General features: G+C 40.6%; 1 protein-coding gene across 1 annotated transcript in view; it reads left to right on the forward strand.

The window, feature by feature from the left end:
* The window catches only part of LOC124598405 (Down syndrome cell adhesion molecule-like protein Dscam2), a 701,156-nt gene that overhangs the window by 500,092 nt on the left and 180,720 nt on the right, over positions 1-20,344 (forward strand). The window contains exons 19-21 of the mRNA XM_047135998.1: positions 2,322-2,455; positions 2,603-2,673; positions 20,176-20,280. Coding sequence (XP_046991954.1) covers positions 2,322-2,455; positions 2,603-2,673; positions 20,176-20,280 — 310 coding nt within the window. The remainder of the gene's footprint in view (positions 1-2,321; positions 2,456-2,602; positions 2,674-20,175; positions 20,281-20,344) is intronic.

A 20,344-nucleotide genomic window follows, 5' to 3' on the forward strand; every position in this document is an offset into this window, starting at 1 on the left:
ATTTACACCACCTAGATTACAGTGCACAATTTAAAACTGACATACATCCCTTTAAAGGTGTGGACAATTTTGTCGCCTGTCACCTCTCATGGATCAATGTCATCTCCACACCAGTCAACTACGATAAATTCACGGAGGCTCAACAACAGGATAAACGGCTCCAAGATCTCCTCAATGATGCAACTACTAATCTTAAAATCAAACATTTGTTTGGTATGGGGCACACCAAGGCAGATGTTGTGTGATGCGTCACAGAACTGAACTCATTCCTTTGTACCTCAACTGATAATCTTCAATCAGCTGCACAACTTGCTATATACCATTGTTCGACTGATGGGACATTCGTTACAGATTGTTTTCTGTAGCTGGATGTCAAGAAAGATTGCAAGGAGTGGACAAACACATACATAACTTGTCAAAAAATCAAAGTGGAACACTACACACCACCATCCCCCAGACAGTTTAAAACATCAAGAGGGCAGTTCCAACATGTGCACCATGTCCTGGTGGGATCCCTCCCTGAATCTCAGGGTTACCGATACATCCTTTCAATCAGCAGCCATGTCATGCGGTGATTAGAAGGCATTCTCGTCCAATACATATCAGCAGAATAAACAGCCCAAAGCATCACTGACACTTGGATTTCCCAGTGTGGGTGTCCAGTTCCCATAAACACCACCCAAGGCTGACAGTTTGAATCTGCCCTGTTCAGTGATCTATGTAACCTCTGCAGCACTTGTCATTACCAAACTATTGCTTATCGCCCACAGAGCAATGGCCTTGTGGAGATATCGCATCACACACTAACAGCTACCCTGGTGTGCCATGATGGTCACTGGCCAGAAGCTTTACTGTGGCTGCTTTTAGGTATATGCACCACCTACAAAAGTGGGCCTCCCTCACTGATGTTGTGTATGGCGAGTCGCTTGCCCTTCCTTTCCACCAACTTCATGCTACAGGTGCAGCTGGCAGAAAACCACTGAACTTCCCACATTATGACCAGGGTAAAAGAACACATTGTACAGCTGAAGACATCATCTCCAAAATCTCACAGCCCCCTAAAGTTTTCACCCACAAGCTACTCGTAGACTGCACCCATATCAAGCTTCATGAAGATATCATTCAGACCATGTTACTGCCTCCCTGTACAGGTCTGCAAAAGATTCTAAAATTTAGCACACATACATTCACAATCCTACTGAATGGAAGATCCAGCACAGTATCTATCAACTGTCTGAAACCTGTGTGGATGCTTCAGGATGACCCATCCACCAATGGCACAGCAACCTCCACCACCCAAGATGACAACTAGACTAGACAAACTGTGACTGTCAATAATTTCCTAGTACGACTCAACTCCAAAGGCATCCTACCCAATGACCTTGGCATCAAACTGACCAGTATGTTTCTGGTCATCAAATGTCAACATCCTGAACACAATGGTGGGAATGGTTTTATCAACTGGGATTTCATATGTTCCTACGAACTGTCCAGTGGCATGGACATGGCAGCCATGACATCTTGGCTGTTCTCCAATGGTCTCCTCACAATCATTGTCCCCAGAACATCACACCCCTCTGCCACCACAGTCGAGGAACAACTGACATTCCGCTTCAGTCCCATTGTGGCAGGGCATGACGCCTACCTGTATACCTGTAAGATTACCAATTTGATGTTGTGTGATGGGAGCCAGACCACAATTCCTCCAACACATCTAACCTGGATGCCATCCTGCCCGATGCCCATGACGCATCACCCACCACCACATTGCTGTACAGATGCCATCTTATCGCAACGTTAATGGACCATCTAATCACCCACATTAAGGGCATTAGGGAGGTGGGGATGGTTACTATTTTGTGTAATCACACTGACAATAAATCTTGGTTCAAAATGAACTATCTTTGGAGGTGATTGTGTGTAGTAAGTACACCTTATGGTTTACACTCGCACAGACGTGACTTGTTACTATATACCATTTGAGCAAATAAAGATTGTTATTCCATATCATGTCTTGTGTCATCTCCACCTTATCCCACCACATGGACCTTTAACCTCATACTCGGCTCTTATCTTGACTGGTGTCCATGGTTCCCAGGAAAGAGATGACAGTGTTGCTCTGTAAACGAACAATATCTTAGATGTTTTTATGAAACTTTTTACTGCTCATATATTAGTTGATGTGATTAATAAGCTGTTCTCTTAACAACTTTTATTTCTGCATTCACAATTGTTCTTCATCTTTAGTGTAACACATAAAAAATAAATCAAGAATTTTCAGAAGATATTGTTTGCTCTCAGTAAATGATATTACGTTTCAGTGTTGATTCTAAAAGAATGGCAGTTATAAGGAACTTACATCCAGCAACTACCTACCAGTTCAGAATGCTTGCCATGAATGCTATTGAATCCAGTGCCTTCACAGACCCACTTACTGTAAAAACCCAAGAAGAAGGTAATGTCAAGAAACAGCCTGTTAAATATATGTTACTGACATACATCACATTGCTGAAAGTTCTTAATACTTATGTGATACATAAATACAAAATAATATTTGTTTAATTCTCAAGTGCACTAATTTTCATTTTTAATGATACTTTAGCTCCAGTAGGACCGCCTCAGGATGTACATGCTGAAATTATTAAATCTGATGAACTGCTCATTACCTGGAAGGTATGTTTTCACTTATTTCATTAAATATCCATATCATTGTAAATAATTACTTATAGAGTATCAATTACAACATTTTAAAGACTACATATTAATTTTCTCACTGTCTGAAACATAATACAGTACAATAATTAACTTTGCACATAAACTGATATGAATAAATTGTATATTAATTGGCATAATCCGTTTTAGCAGAAGTTGCAATCATTATCAGGCAACTGACATTTGGATAAATGCTTTCATTAGGATATCAGGACACAAATCTGAAGTTTCATACACATTTCATAATACTTATATCCATATTTGCTGAATTTAGAAATATTTGTTTCTTGTTCACAAGGTAGTGTTTATCAAATTTGATGGTTACTATTGTTGATTTCACACGCATCATTCAATGTAGCCTCTGAGTTTGTATCACACATTATGTGCGCAGAAGATACCAACATTGTAATAGACAATGGGAGTGGTCCACTAATAGGAGACTGATGCTGGCATAGCTATATAAATTAAACTCAAATGCCACACGCATGAAAGCTCATCACCTTAGAACAGCTTGACTAACTTTCTTCCCTGTTATAGTCAGGATAAGGTTTGCATGAAAGAAAATTTTTGGAAAATCCACCATAAAAGTCGAAAACTAAAATCAGTTGTGAAAGATCATCACTTGAGAATGGCCTGACCGATTTGCTTGACTCTTTTTTGTTGTGTTCAGAATTGTGGACAGTAACGGTACTTTTGGTGAAAAAAAAAAAAAAAAAAATTGTGCATTCAGTTTGACAGCTCTGCTTTCACATTTTGTCATAACAAAAATATTCAGTTTGACAGTTATATACATAATATGTAAAGACATATGTAATATATAAAGGGAAATGTTGTTACCGAAAATCTCAAAAAATTCTTGATCAATTTACTACAAATTTTTACACAACATAGGCTATATGTGTTTGTAGCATATATGTGCTATAAACATATATATGTAAAATGTAAAGGGGAAGCATTGTTACTGTTGTGGCTGTGCCCTCTTGTAAAGTTTTGTTTTTCCTGGCTGGATGGGGAGAGGATGGTATGATAAGTGTGTGGTCTGTTTCCTCTCACTATAACACAAAATGCACATGTGGTTAAAATACACTTTATTGCAGGAACCAATTGAGTACTTAACTTCAGTGATGTCAAATCTGAAGTTCTGTGGTTAACAGCAATCAAATAACTTTTACTAATTCTTGAATCTTGTCTATGTCCATATCACAATTATATGCAATGACTAATGTTCCCTTACAGTTAGCTAAGGTGTGAGGTGGCGACTATCACTGTGGAAGACTGTCCTGCAAAGTCAATATGCACTCATTGCCATAGCGATTGAGTCTTAGGCCAAGCTGCGAATGTCTGTGGTGGAGCTGATTGATTGTCCATTTATGCACTACACTGTGACATCATCTGTTCAGTGTGGGTGTCCATGTCCTGCTAAGTACAGTGCTTGCACACTAACTGTTTAGTGTGAACAATTCCCCAATGTCCTTGGTGAAGGAGTTGTAACACATCCTTTTGCAACACTGTGGGAATGAGCGCACACGATTGTCCACTGTCAGACTGTAGTAAGATCACACCTTGGTGTACTCAAAGGTTATGCCAATGAGCAAAGTATTGGTGCATTACGGAGTTCTGAATACTGTTCAATGAATGAGCCCATGATGTGTGAATGTAATGCAACAAAATCTTCAGATCAGTGTCCACTTCCATGGCCTTTGGAATTTTTCTCTAATTCAGTGGAAAATATTGGAGCAATTCAAAGTCCTGTGCATCGATCTGGCAACAAGATGCATCAGAGGAATCAAAATCAGAGTCAGGGCCAATCGGAAGGTGAGGAAGGGCATCTGCATTGCCATGCTGTGCCGTAGGTCTGTACACAATTTCGTACTAATACTGGGATAGAAGCAAAGCCCAGTGTTAACAACTTTTGAGCAGTATGTGTGGGAACCGGCTTTGACGGATGTAACAAAGACTGCCAAGGTTTGTGATCTGTCACTAAATAGAACTTATGGCCAAATAGATAGTGATGGAATTTTGTCACACCATACAAAATAGTGAGAGCCTCATTTTCAGTTTGTGAATAAGTGCCCTGAGTTTGAATTAACAACTTTGAGTCAAAAGCAATAGGTCTCTTTTGTCTTGTGCACCAATTTTGTGTGAAAGCACAGCGTTGATTCTGTAAGAGGAAGCATCTACTTGCAAGACCACTGGTTTGGCCAGATCGAAATGTACTAAACATCTGTCACTGAGCAAGGCATTTTTGAGTTTCTGAAATGAGTTGTGACACTGTTTGGTCCACACAAAAGGCACATTTTTCTAATGCAAGTGATGCAATGGAGCTGCGATCTGTGAAGCGTTCAGAATGAGACAGATGTAGTACGTCAACTTGCTTAGCACTGACTGCAGTTCAGTTACATTACAAGGAACAGGCAGGTCATGGATTGCAAGCAAATGAGATTGAAGGGGGTGCACACCCTCACTGTTTATCACATGACCTAAGTACTGTAGTTCTTTCTGAAGAAAGTCACACCTTTTGAGCAGCACTTGAGTCCTGCATCTGATAACACCTGAAAAAGAGTATGCAAATTGGCAATGTGGTCCTCTGGCAGATCACCTGAGACAATAATATCAAGGTAATTTGAACAAAACAGCACTTGAGCAGTCAGCTGTTCCAAGAGACATGGCAGGTGTGAAGGCACTGCCGTAGGACAAACGCAAGGCCTAAGTCCCTTTTAACAACAACATTTGCTGTGGTTCTTCATCTAGTGGTATTTTCAAATAAGAATCACACAAATCTATCTTAGAAAAGTAATGGCCTGCATGAAGTCTGTCCATAAGTTCCTCAAGGCAAGGTAATGGATAAGTGTCAATTATTGTTTGTGGATTGACTGTAGTTTTGAAGTCAACACAATTGCGAATGTGACTAGTAGGCTTGGGCATCAAAACCAATGGACTTTCACACTGACTAGCTTGTGTTGGAGCAATCATACCATTGTGTTGCAATTCCTTTAATTCACTGGCTACTTTGTCTTGCAAAGCAGTGGGAACGGGCTGAGCCTGAATAAACTTAGGCTGTGCATTGCCTTTCAGGGCAATGTGTGCTACAGAATTATTAGCTTTTCCAAGTCTATCAGAAAAGAGTTCAGGAAATTCCTTAAGAAAACTAGCTACACTGTCTTTTGGATTAAAAGCAGTCACTGAAAGTACATTGTCATGGATGCTAAGGCCAAACATGTCAAGCGAATCTAAGCCAAAAATATTTTCACTGTCGCTTTATTGCAACACAGTAACTCTCACTGTCCTAGTGAGAGATTTGTAAGTGCAGGCAAACTACACTGTCCAAGTACTTGAATTTCCTGTCCATTGTATGAAGTGAGATGTGTGCTAGATTTTGACAGGCATGGTGAGCCTAACTGTTCACACGTGGCACAATTAAGCAAAGTTACAGAAGCACCTGTATACAATTGAAAGTCAACACACCAGCCAGCAATTTCTAATGTTACAAATAGTTTGTTGGAATGGTGTCGCACTGCACTGGGGAGAGGTGAGAGCACAACCTTACTTGAATTACTGCAAGAACCCGTAGTTGGTTTTGTAAACACTGCATTTACATAATGTGCTTGAGACCTGTTGCTGTGAGAGCAGGCAGAATTGGCATTATTTTACCATTGCGAGCAAACTACCTGGACATGGCGAGCTGCACGATCGGCAATCTTGCCGCTTATGGGAAGCAAAACAGCAAGGGCAAGACTTCACTAGATGTACAAGCCTGGCTGCTTGTTTACTAGGCTGTCTGTGCATGTGTGTGCGTCCACATTGTGGTGGCTGAGTAGGGCAGTTGCGGGCAAGAGGTGACTTGATCCAACAAATTGGAACCTGATCAAATTCATCGGCAGCTATGGTGCTGGAATCAAATTGTTCTAAAACTTGCAACATGTGATGGAGTAAAGGATCTGAGTACTTGACAATCTGTTCTCTTATTCTGCTATCAGGGACATTGTATGTGATCACATCACAGATCATTATGTCACTATAAAAGTTGCCACAACTAGACTTGAACTCACACTTTCTAGCGAGACCCTGTAATTTGGTATACCAATGATGGTATATCTGTTCTGGCTTTCTCTTGAGGTGAAAGAATTGAAATCTGGCTGCCATGATCATAATCTGCTGACTTAATGCACTTACTACTTCTTCATAGGAGAGTGCATCAGGAGACGATGCAGGAAAGAGTTTTTGAATGAAGCAACACACAGGGGTTCAGACATGAAAAAATGAGAGTTCTCAGTACCTTGAATTCGTGGACTTGACAGTGGGCATGGAAGTGGGTAAGATGTTCAGCCCATTCCTTTTCTTTTCCATTGAAGTGCCAAAATGGTGGATTATTGTTTGGTGGCACTTGTGGGATTGGTTGGTTGGTCAGTTGGGCAGCTGATGCAGCTTGTACGACAACAGACTGCTCTACAATACACAGCAAAGTGGCAGCTTGCTGGGTCTGATACTGAAAAATCTGATTTAATTCCAGAGCAGGAGCAGTCTGCAGCTGAGGCGCTGGGGCAGTGGGTGGAGGGGGTGTGGTAGCCATTCTAATGCTAACAAATTACAGCAAAATATGAAAAAGACAAATAGAAAAGCAATGTGCAAAGCCTCTGAAAAGAGAAATAGATTAGTTCTGCAGCTCCTCTCCTGTAATACATGCAATAACAAGCACAAATAAGCAAATAGAATCACTGTAATGTTGGCTCCCCTGCAACAACCTGGAACGCATGAATAGCAAACAAAACTTGTTGATCAAACTCGTTGCCACTTGTTGTGGCTGTGCCGCTTGTAATGTTTTGTGGTTCCTGTCTGGATGAGGAGACAGTGGTATCATAAGTGTGTGGCCTGTTTCCTCTCACTACAACACAAAAGGCACATGTGGTTAAAATACACTTTCTTACAGGGACCAATTGAGTACTTAACTTCAATGATGTCCAATCTGAAGTTCTGTGGTTAACAACAATCAAATAACTTGTACTAATTCTTGAATCTTGTCTGTGTCCATATCACATCTATGACTAACGTTCCCACACAGCTAACTTTTATTTATTTATTTATCTTACAGCTCAAAACATGTATTTAACATGCATGGGCAATGTTATAATAATTACATTTAGATTATTGATACACAATATAAATAGGTTACCTGCTATTAAGTAAAAGATCACTTAAGTATATTTAACATAGCAGTCCTGAGGTCAAATCATGTCAGCACCATACTGTATGGGCACTTCAATATAAGCCATTTTTTTAACTCGTTTTTAAAAATTCTACCAGAAAGCTGTTTCAAGTTGTTTGGCAGAGAATTATAAAATATTGCTCCCTTAATGAATGGGATATTTGTTGTTAGATTCAATCGTCTGCTCACCATATGAAAATCTGAATTGTGTCTTGTATTGTAATCATGGATTTCCATATTCCTGTTTGTCACTTTTCTGTCTTTTTTCACTAATAATATTGATTGAAACATATATACTGCATAGATAGTCATAATATTAAACTTAATAAACAGGTTTTCACATGAAGTTCTGGGTCTTACTTTTGCCATAGTTCTTATTACTCTTTTCTGCAATACAAATACCCTTTTTATATTGTATAGGCTACACCCACCCCACAATACAATTCCATAATATAGATGGGGATACACCAACCCAAAATACGCTATTTTTATTGCTTCGATATCTAAATATTGAACTAATCTCCTTAGTAAATACAGACTAGATGTTATTTTACCCCAGACATGATCTATTTGCTGATTCCACGAAAGTCTGTCATCTATATATACACTCCTGGAAATGGAAAAAAGAACACATTGACACCGGTGTGTCAGACCCACCATACTTGCTCCGGACACTGCGAGAGGGCTGTACAAGCAATGATCACATGCACGGCACAGCGGACACACCAGGAACCGCGGTGTTGGCCGTCGAATGGCGCTAGCTGCGCAGCATTTGTGCACCGCCGCCGTCAGTGTCAGCCAGTTTGCCGTGGCATACGGAGCTCCATCGCAGTCTTTAACACTGGTAGCATGCCGCGACAGCGTGGACGTGAACCGTATGTGCAGTTGACGGACTTTGAGCGAGGGCGTATAGTGGGCATGCGGGAGGCCGGGTGGACGTACCGCCGAATTGCTCAACACGTGGGGCGTGAGGTCTCCACAGTACATCGATGTTGTCGCCAGTGGTCGGCGGAAGGTGCACGTGCCCGTCGACCTGGGACCGGACCGCAGCGACGCACGGATGCACGCCAAGACCGTAGGATCCTACGCAGTGCCGTAGGGGACCGCACCGCCACTTCCCAGCAAATTATGGACACTGTTGCTCCTGGGGTATCGGCGAGGACCATTCGCAACCGTCTCCATGAAGCTGGGCTACGGTCCCGCACACCGTTAGGCCGTCTTCCGCTCACGCCCCAACATCGTGCAGCCCGCCTCCAGTGGTGTCGCGACAGGCGTGAATGGAGGGACGAATGGAGACGTGTCGTCTTCAGCGATGAGAGTCGCTTCTGCCTTGGTGCCAATGATGGTCGTATGCGTGTTTGGCGCCATGCAGGTGAGCGCCACAATCAGGACTGCATACGACCGAGGCACACAGGGCCAACACCCGGCATCATGGTGTGGGGAGCGATCTCCTACACTGGCCGTTCACCATTGGTGATCATCGAGGGGACACTGAATAGTGCACGGTACATCCAAACCGTCATCGAACCCATCGTTCTACCATTCCTAGACCGGCAAGGGAACTTCCTGTTCCAACAGGACAATGCACGTCCGCATGTATCCCATGCCACCCAACGTGCTCTAGAAGGTGTAAGTCAACTACCCTGGCCAGCAAGATCTCCGGATCTGTCCCCCATTGAGCATGTTTGGGACTGGATGAAGCGTCGTCTCACGCGGTCTGCACGTCCAGCACGAACGCTGGTCCAACTGAGGCGCCAAGTCGAAATGGCATGGCAAGCCATTCCACAGGACTACATCCAGCATCTCTACAATCGTCTCCATGGGAGACTAGCAGCCTGCATTGCTGCAAAAGGTGGATATACACTGTACTAGTACCGACATTGTGCATGCTCTGTTGCCTGTGTCTATGTGCCTGTGGTTCTGTCAGTGTGATCATGTGATGTATCTGACCCCAGGAATGTGTCAATAAAGTTTCCGCTTCCTCGGACAATGAATTCACGGTGTTCTTATTTCAATTTCCAGGAGTGTATATCCCCAGAAATTTACATTCTGAACAGGTATTTTCCTGAATGTCCTCATTTACAACAGTATTTTTATTTGAGCCGCTTGTCTTAAAATAAATTAAATTAGTTTTGTTAATATTGACCCTCAGGTTTTCTTTTTCAAAATGTGTTTGGGCTTTTTCAATTAAATTCTGTACCACTGAATTTAGGTCATCATTACTACGTGCCCAGCAAACTCCAGAGGTGTCATCAGCATACATAGTAATATGATGACTGGTGTCTAATACTTTTGGGAAATCATTCACGTAGCAAATAAACAAGAAGGGGCCCAAGATAGAGCCTTGTGGCACACCAAAATTTATATGTCTTATCTTTGATCTTCTTTTTTCGATTACCTCTCCATTATCATACACAACTTCTGTGCATTGTTGTCTATCTTTAAGGTAAGGTTCTATTAAAAGCAACAGTTTCCCATTGACACCATTATAAGCAAGTTTACTTAAAAGAGCGCCATGATGGACTCTGTCAAACGCTTTGGAAAGATCTAAAAACACTCCTGCCGTTTCATAACCCTCATTTATTTTCTCCATCAGACAGTGTGCAAATTGTACTGCTGCAGATATGGTGCTCCGACCACTTCTAAAGCCGTGTTGGAAATCTCCTATTAAGTTGTTCATATTATAGTGCTTGATTAAGATTTCTAGCATTATTTTTTCAATTAATTTACCAAACACTGAGGTTACGGCAACTGGTCTGTAGTTCTGTGGTTGTTTTCTTTCCCCTTTTTTATATAAGGGTTTAACTATAGCAAGTTTCAGTTTCTTCGGAAACTTTCCTTCTTCAAGTACAATATTTATTAACTGAAGAAGCGAGGTGATGACTATCACTGTTTAGGTTTTCCGTGATTTCCCTAAATCGTTTCAAGCAAATGCCGGGATGGTTCCTTTGAAAGGGCACGGCTGATTTCCTTCCCAATCCTTCCCTAACCCGAGCTTGCGCTCCGTCTCTAATGACCTCGTTGTCGATGGGACGTTAAACACTAACCACCACCACCACCACCACTATCACTGTGGAAGGCTAGAGCACAGTGCGACATATTAAGGTGCAACACAACTGATTCCTGATGCACCATACTGAGGTGCTGAGATTGAGAAATTGACTGCTCAGTTGGTAGCAGCGGCCTATATTCACACTCCCTAGTGGGCATTATCGATGTGTAGCTTGGGGGTGTGTTTTGGTCTTCTTTTGTCATATGCGCGCCTATCAGAACCTGCCATACCATACAATGTTTCCTGGTGCATCGTTATCACAAATCTCGAATAGTTCTTGACTGATTTACTTCCAATTTTTAAATGATTCTGTAATGAACATTCAGGCATAAATAGGCAAAGAGAGGGGGAAGGAGGAAATGGCCAGAGAAAGAGGGGGGAGGAGGAGATGTACAGAGAGAGGGACAGGGTGAGAAGATGAGCAGAGAGGGGGAAAGGAATTTAGGATGTATATGCAAGTCCTATATGTTGTTGTTGTTGTGGTCTTCAGTCCTGAGACTGGTTTGATGCAGCTCTCCATGATACTCTATCCTGTGCAAGCTTCTTCATCTCCCAGTACCTACTGCAGCCTACATCCTTCTGAATCTGCTTAGTGTATTAATCTCTTGGTCTCCCCCTACAATTTTTACCCTCCACGCTGCCCTCCAATACTAAATTGGTGATCCCTCGATGTCTCAGAACATGTCCTACCAACCGATCCCTTCTTCTAGTCAAGTTGTGCCACAAGCTCCTCTTCTCCCCAATTCTATTCAATACCTCCTCATTAGTTATGTGATCTACCCATCTGATCTTCAGCATTCTTCTGTAGCACCACATTTCAAAAGCTTCTATTCTCTTCTTGTCTAAACTATTTATCGTCCAAGTTTCACTTCCATACATTGCTACACTCCATACAAATACTTTCAGAAACGACTTCCTGACATTTAAATCTATACTCGATGTTAACAAATTTTTCTTCTTCAGAAACGCTTTCCTTGCCATTGCCAGTCTACATTTTATATCCTCTCTACTTCAACCATCATCAGTTATTTTGCTCCCCAAATAGCAAAACTCCTTCACTATTTTAAGTGTCTCATTTCCTAATCTAATTCCCCCAGCGTCACCTGACTTAATTTGACTACATTCAATTATCCTCATTTTGCTTTTGTTGATGTTCATCTTATACCCTCCTTTCAAGATACTGTCCATTCTGTTCAACTGCTCTTCCAAGTCCTTTGCTATCTCTGACAGAATTACAATGTCATCGGCGAACCTCAAAGTTTTTATTTCTTCTCCATGGATTTTAATACCTACTCCGAACTTTTCTTTTGTTTCCTTTATTGTTTGCTCAATATACAGATTGAATAACATCGGGGATAGGCTACAACCGTCTCACTCCCTTCCCAACCACTGCTTCCCTTTCATACCCCTCGACTCTTATAACAGCCATCTGCTTTCTGTACAAACTGTAAATAGCCTGTCACTCCCCGTATTTTACCCCTGCCACCTTCAGAATTTGAAAGAGAGTATTCCAATCAACATTGTCAAAAGCTTCATCTAAGTCTACAAATGCTAGAAATGTAGGTTTGCCTTTCCTTAATCTTTCTTCTAAGATAAGTTGTAGGGTCAGTACTGCCTCACGTGTTCCAACATTTCTACAGAATCCAAACTGATCTTCCCCAAGGTCGGCTTCTATCAGTTTTTCCATTCGTCTGTAAAGAATTCACGTTAGTATTTTGCAGCTGTGACATATTAAACTGAGAGTTTGGTAATTTTCACATCTGTCAACACCTGCTTTCTTTGGGATTGGAATTATTATATTCTTCTTGAAGTCTGACGGTATTTCGCCTGTCTCATACATTTTGCTCACCAGATGGTAGAGATTTGTCAGGACTGGTTCTCCCAAGGCTGTCAGTAGTTCTAATGGAATGTTGTCCACTCCGGGGGCCTTGTTTCGACTCAGATCTTTCAGTGCTCTGTCAGACGCTTCACGCAGTATCATATCTCTCATTTCATCTTCATCTACATCCTCTTCCATTTCCATAATATTGTCCTCAAGTACATTGCCCTTGTATAGACCCTCTATATACTCCTTACACCTTTCTACTTTCCCTTCTTTGCTTAGAACTGGGTTTCCATCAAAGATCTTGATATTCCTGCAAGTGGTCCTCCTTTCTCCAAAGGTCTCTTTAATTTTCCTGTAGGCAGTATCTATCTTACCCCTAGTGAGATAAGCCTCTACATCCTTACATTTGTCCTCTAGCCATCCCTGTTTAGCCATTTTCCACTTCCTGTCAATATCATTTTTGAGACGTTTGTATTCCTTTTTGCCTGCTTCATTTTACTGCATTTTTATATTTTCTCCTTTCATCAATTAAATTCAATATTTCTTCTGTTACCCAAGGGTTTCTACTAGCCATCGTCTTTTTACCTATTTGATCCTCTGCTGCCTTCACTAATTCATTCCTCAAAGCTACCAATTCTTCTTCTACTGTATTTCTTTCCCCCATTCCTGTCAATTGTTCCCTTATGCTCTCCCTGAAACTCTGTACAACCTCTGGTTCTTTCAGTTTATCCAGGTCCCATCTCCTTACATTCCCACCTTTTTGCAGTTTCTTCAGTTTTAATCTACAGTTCATAACCAATAGATTGTGGTCAGAGTCCACATCTGCCCCTGTAAATGTCTTACAATTTAAAACCTGGGCCCTAAATCTCTGTCTTACCATTGTATAATCTATCTGATACCTTTTAGTATCTCCAGGGTTCTTCCATGTATACAACCTTCTTTCATGATTCTTAAACCAAGTGTTAGCTATGATTAAGTTATGCTCTGCGCAAAATTCTACCAGACGGCTTCCTCTTTCATTTCTTAGCCCCAATCCATATTCACCTACTACGTTTCCTTCTCTCCTTTTTCCTACTCTTGAATTTCACTCACCCATGATTATTAAATTTTCGTCTCCCTTCACTACCTGAATAATTTCTTTTATCTCATCATACATTTCATCAATTTCTTCATCATCTGCAGAGGTAGTTGGCATATAAACTTGTACTACTGTAGTAGGCGTGGGCTTCGTGTCTATCTTGGCCACAATAATGCGTTCACTATGCTGTTTGTAGTAGCTTACCCGCACTCCATTTTTTTTATTCATTATTAAACCTACTCCTGCATTACCCCTATTTGATTTTGTATTTATAACCCTGTAATCACCTGACCAAAAGTCTTGTTCCTCCTGCCATTGAACTTCGCTAATTCCCACTATATCTAACTTTAACCTATCCATTTCCCTTTTTAAATTTTCTAACCTACCTGTCCGATTAAGGGATCTGACATTCCACGCTCCAATCCGTAGAGTGCCAGTTTTCTTTCTCCTGATAACAAAGTCCTCTTGAGTAATCCCCGCCCGGAGATCCGAATGGGGAACTATTTTACCTCTGGAATATTTTACCCAAGAGGACGCCATCATCATTTAATCATACAGTAAAGCTGCATGCCCTCGGGAAAAATTACAGCTGTAGTTTCCCCTTGCTTTCAGCCGTTCGCAGTACCAGAACTGCAAGGCCATTTTGGTTAGAGTTACAAGGCCAGATCAGTCAATCATCCAGACTGTTGCCCCTGCCACTACTGAAAAGGCTGCTGCCCCTCTTCAGGAACCACACATTTGTCTGGCCTCTCAACAGATACCCCTCCGTTGTGGTTGCACCTACGGTACGGCTACCTGTATCATTGAGGAACGCAAGCCTCCCCACCAACGGCAAGGTCAATGGTTCATATATATTTAGCAATTGTGAAGCATTGGCAGGTTCACTAGTTTTTCTAGATTAATTCACACTTAATAAAGCCCTAAAAAAATTCTATTCTCATTCAATTCATCATGCACAACCACTGAAGATACACTGCTTGACAGTCAGCATACACTGATAATGTGCATCTTGAGATTGTTACATGATAATACAGGTAACAGTTCACTCACACTCACTCTGTTTACTTCATTGGGACATGACAATCCGGTGCCACTCTCACTATCTGCCTCCAGTTCTTCCTGTCTTGTGCTGCTTCCTCCCATTCTATGGAACTTAGCACTCTGCAGTCTGAGCTCACCTCTTCTTGCCATTTGCTTCTTTGTCTTCCAGGGGTCTTGAGCCTTCCATCTTCTTGTCACATATCTGATGGACTGTTCTGCACATAATCCATTCTGACAACATGGCCTGCCCATTGCAAACGTCATGTTTTTGCAATATTCGCTACCAGGGGTTGGCTAGCTTAAACAGTTCTTTGTTGAATCTCCAAACCCATCTTTGTGTTGCTTGGTCAAATGTTAGCCCAGAGACTTTTCTGTACACTCTGTTTTGGAAGACTTAGAGTTGGTGCACTTGTTTTTTGGTCACACTCCATGCTTCAAATCCACATACCAATAATACTGGCCCAATGATTGTGCTGTAGAAATTCAGATTGGTCTCTCTGGTCAATAGTTTGGAGGATAGAAGTTTTTGGAGGGAAAAGTAAACTTACTTTGCATTCTGTTTTCTAGTTTGTATTTGTCCTGTCTTCTATTGCAGTCATTTATATTTGCACCAAGATATTTGAAGTTGGAATGTTCCTGAAAGTATTGTTTTCTATGTGAAGGTTATCATGTTGTCCTGTAGTCTTATGATCATGTATTCTTCATTAATATTTAAACTTATTTTCGTCATGGTTTCCTTTAGCTTCTTGAACAGTGTTTTAATTTCACCTCTGTTATTTACTATTAAAAATATGTCATCTGCATAGGCCAGTTGGTTGTTTACATGTGATGTTCCCATTTGCTGCTCATTTGGTTTCTCTTACCATCTTTTCCATGAAAAGATTAAAGATAAGTGGGGTAGAGCATCACCTTGCTTCAGTCCAGTTTTGTTCTTGAAACAATCTGATAATGAGCCACAGTATGTCACCCAGCTTACTACCTCCTCCATGCATATTTTGACCAAGCTGATGAGCTTTTTGAGTTTCCATATTCTGCCATGATTTCCAATACTGTTTCTCTGTACGCTGAATTGTAGGCCTTCCCACATTTATTCATAGTTTGTCTTTACGCAGAATATGATGTCTATTGTTGATCTATTTGTTTGAAAACTATTTTTGTAGCCCCCTATTATGTCCTCAGTATAGGGGGTGAGTCTCTGCAACATTATATGTGACAGTACTTCATATGATGTGACTAGCAGGGAAATACCTCTGTAATTCCCGCAGTTTACTTTATCTCCTTTATTGTGTAGGGATAATGATTGATTCCCTCCATTCATCTGATATTTTTTCAGCTTGCCAAATTTTAAAAATAAGATAAAACCATTTCCTGTTAAGTTTATGACTGCCATATTTCAGCAATAATGCCGATATTCCATCAGTTCCCTCCACTTCGTGGTTTTTCAGTTTTTCCAAACTGTTGGCTACCTCTTTGTATGTTGGGTCATTTAAAAGATATTGAGCTGTTGTAGGGCAACTTTTCTCCAGGTTGTTTTCTGGTTTTGGGCTGTTCAATAAGTCATCAAAATATTCTTTCCGAGCATGTAATATATCGTCTGATTCAGCAATAATGTTTCCATCAATGTCGTAAAGAGCTGCTGCTTGCAGACAAATTAGAGCATAGTTCTTAAAGTAACATTAAATAAATTCACAGTATTGTTTCTTATTCCCGGTTATTTTTGGTGCTTTACTGGTGAGACTTCACGCCTGCACAGACAAATGTCAGATACAGAGACGAAGGTTTAGGTTATTACTACAATAATGGAACAATATTATGTAAAATAAGGGAAAGGCAACAAACAGCTACAGTGGACTGATGAGTGGAACACAGAAACATGCAACAGGAAACAGTATTCATACTAGATTTCGAGCTGTTGCTCTTTTTCTAGTAAAAGTACATACCCAAACGCTCGCTCCCACAGGCGCGCGCTCGCACGAACGCGCGCGCGAGCGTGTGTGTGTGTGTGTGTGTGTGTGTGTGTGTGTGTGTGTGTGTGTGTGTGTGTGTGTGTGCGCACTGTTACTAGAGAATGAGTAATAAAATGGCAGCTAGTGTGAATACTGTTTTCCTTTACATGTTTCTGTGCTTCACACTTCTGTCCACTATACTATGTTATTATGAGGGTTGTATCAAAAGTAAGGTCCCCATATTTTTTCCAAATAGAAAACATTGTTTATTGTCATTAATTTATACATTGTTGAAAAGCTTACAATTTTGTCTATTTTTCAACATAGTCTCCATTTTCTTGACACACTTTTGGAGACTGTGCTCTGGTTTTTGTATTCCTAAGTTGAAGGAGTCTCCCACCAAGCCGTTGAGGAAGCATATGACCTCTGCTCGGACTTCATAGTTGCTCCTGAAGTGTTTGCCACATAAGTGTTCCTTTAGCTTGGGGATAAGAGTCTAACAACTTCTCCTCTCTCGCATTGTTGAAGAAACTTGTGAGCACAGTCAAGGTATTGCTCCTTGTGTCTGTCAGTCAGCATCCGGGGGACCCAGCAAGCACACACTTTGTGACAGCCCAACATTTCTGTTAAAGTTCTTTCAATTGTGCTTTGGGAAGCTTCAGGAATGTATTCAACAAGTTCACCGACAATGACCCTTTGATCTTTGAGCAGCTCACTGTTGATCTTCTGGACAATCACATCCAAAACTGGCAGTCTTCTGCTCTGTTCTTCATCACAAACTTCCATGGGACCCTCAGCAAGAGCCGTGCACCATTTGCGGCCATGCTGAATGGACATGCACTCTTCACCATAAACCTCAGCCAGTTGCTGATGAATCTCCACAGACGGTAACTTCCTTACATGGAAAAACCGAATTACTGCTCAAACCTCGCACGTGTCGGGAGCAGTGATTAACACTTCCATCTCTGACGGCTGCAAAACCAATGCTGAGCAATGCAGCAAATCGCAGACGGGTGGGCTCGAGAGTGGGGGACCACTGCACATGGCACTGTTGTTGTATTTAGCCTAGCACCTTCCCTTGAGGCTGTAGCTCATTGGGAACCTTACTTTTGGTACAACCCTTGTACCACTAAACCCTCAGTTCTTTAAAGAGTCAAACTCCCACATGTAAAACAACTCCAGACATCTAATTATTTTACAAATGACTTTAAGTTTTAAGTATTTGATATTAAGCACATAAGTGAGAAAAAGTTTAGAAGAGGTTTGTAATTGTGCTTAAAGTTTATTGTATGTGCTCAGGTCATGAAACACTGGATGAATATAGTGTGGGTAATTCGCAGCACGTTTTCTGCTGAAGCTAGTTTTTCATGCATATCAGAGTGTATGATGTCACATCTTCAATTTATGTGTCATACAGTGATATAATTTGCAGATATATTCAGTTGTATAAACAGATACTGCCTGTGAAGTGTGTTATGAATAGAATTGGTAGTAAAGAAGTAATAAATTAAAATGTCATGCTTGATGTTGAAGTTATACTGCATGTCATTTTAACCAGAAGCTAGTTTTTTATGCATCTAAATATGTATGACATCATATCTCATGGACTACATTTTGTACAATGACATAATTTTGCAAGTCATTCAGTGGTACATGTGGATACTGTCTGCAAACTGTATTGTGAATAGAGTCAGTAGTAAATAAATTAAAAAGTTATGTCTGATGCTAAAGTGTTACTGCATGAATAGCGAAAATGTATTAGATGATAAACTTTTCTCCTTTAATCATTTTTTGTAAGGTGTTAGAGAGAAAAAGCTTCATAAAGTTTTTAAATTATGTGTAAATTTTGTTGGAAGTCAATATCAAATACTGGATGCCTAAAGTATGGGTCTTTGTGCTGCATCAGTTAAACTGTCTCAAACAAACACACAGTCTCTAACTGTCATATTTGTCTTATTGTGTTAAATTTTTAACATAAGATTATACCTCTTAATGATAGATTGTGATAGCATTTTAAATTTGGTCAGTAGCTATGCAAAATATTGAAAATACAATTTTTGTTGCCCCTGGAACATGTTAGATAGGCAACCTGCAACTTTTGCTAGGTTTCAGGATAGCTGCTTAGTAATGTAGATCAGGGTATTAGATTAGGAAATGAGACACTTAAAGTAGTAAAGGAGTTTTGCTATTTGGGGAGCAAAATAACTGATGATGGTCGAAGTAGAGAGGATATAAAATGTAGACTGGCAATGGCAAGGAAAGCGTTTCTGAAGAAGAGAAATTTGTTAACATCGAGTATAGATTTAAGTGTCAGGAAGTCATTTCTGAAAGTATTTGTATGGAGTGTAGCCATGTATGGAAGTGAAACATGGACGGTAAATAGTTTGGACAAGAAGAGAATAGAAGCTTTTGAAATGTGGTGCTACAGAAGAATGCTGAAGATTAGATGGGTAGATCACATAACTAATGAGGAGTTACTGAATAGGATTGGGGAGAAGAGGAGTTTGTGGCACAACTTGACCAGAAGAAGGGATCGGTTGGTAGGACATGTTCTGAGGCATCAAGGGATCACCAATTTAGTATTGGAGGGCAGCGTGGAGGGTAAAAATCGTAGAGGGAGACCAAGAGATGAATGCACTAAGCAGATTCAGAAGGATGTAGGTTGCAGTAGGTACTGGGAGATGAAGAAGCTTGCACAGGATAGAGTAGAATGGAGAGCTGCATCAAACCAGTCTCAGGACTGAAGACCACAACAACAACAACAACAATGTAGATCAGTTGATCGTATTAATTTTTTAATCACTTTTGTGTTGTCTGTGATCTCCATAGTTGACAACTGGTATGTTATGTATTTCATTCCACATGAAAATTTAAGTCTTTCCTCGTGTAACTGGCTGGAAGAACAAATTCTCCAAACAGAGATAGGCATGGGCATATTCTTTCTAATAACAGCACTGTCTAGTAGAACACTATTGTGTTCAAACTCTTGGATTATAACTGCTGTAAACAATTGGTGTTTCTTGTTGATGAGTCATCACTTTTGTGTCTACAGCATTCATATTTATATCAAATACACAAAGTGGAGAAAATGGTTGGTATTTTAATGTTGGGTGGTAATTCATTAATAGTGTTTTATATAGCAAGGAGACAAGGGGAGTGTGTAATGACTAGTACGTAACATATCAAAACGATTCAATTCTTTATAAAAACAAATAATTTAAGTGGTGTGCAAAAGATATGATCAACAGGATTTGTTAATTTTTTGTGTTGAGTCTGATTTACTGTTGTTACCTTTAACCTAACTATGTTTTGCAATAGCCACCACTCCGTGACACTTGGAATGGAGATATATTAGGATATATTGTTCACTGGGGCCTTCATGGAACTGTGAACCCTGAGTCAAACAATACAGATTCACGCACGGTTAGTATGTAAATATATTAAGATTCCTTCAGCCAAAAATATGAGAGTAATACACTGTTTATGA

This window comes from Schistocerca americana, chromosome 1 (assembly GCF_021461395.2).
Source record: "Schistocerca americana isolate TAMUIC-IGC-003095 chromosome 1, iqSchAmer2.1, whole genome shotgun sequence".
NCBI lineage: Eukaryota > Metazoa > Arthropoda > Insecta > Orthoptera > Acrididae > Schistocerca > Schistocerca americana.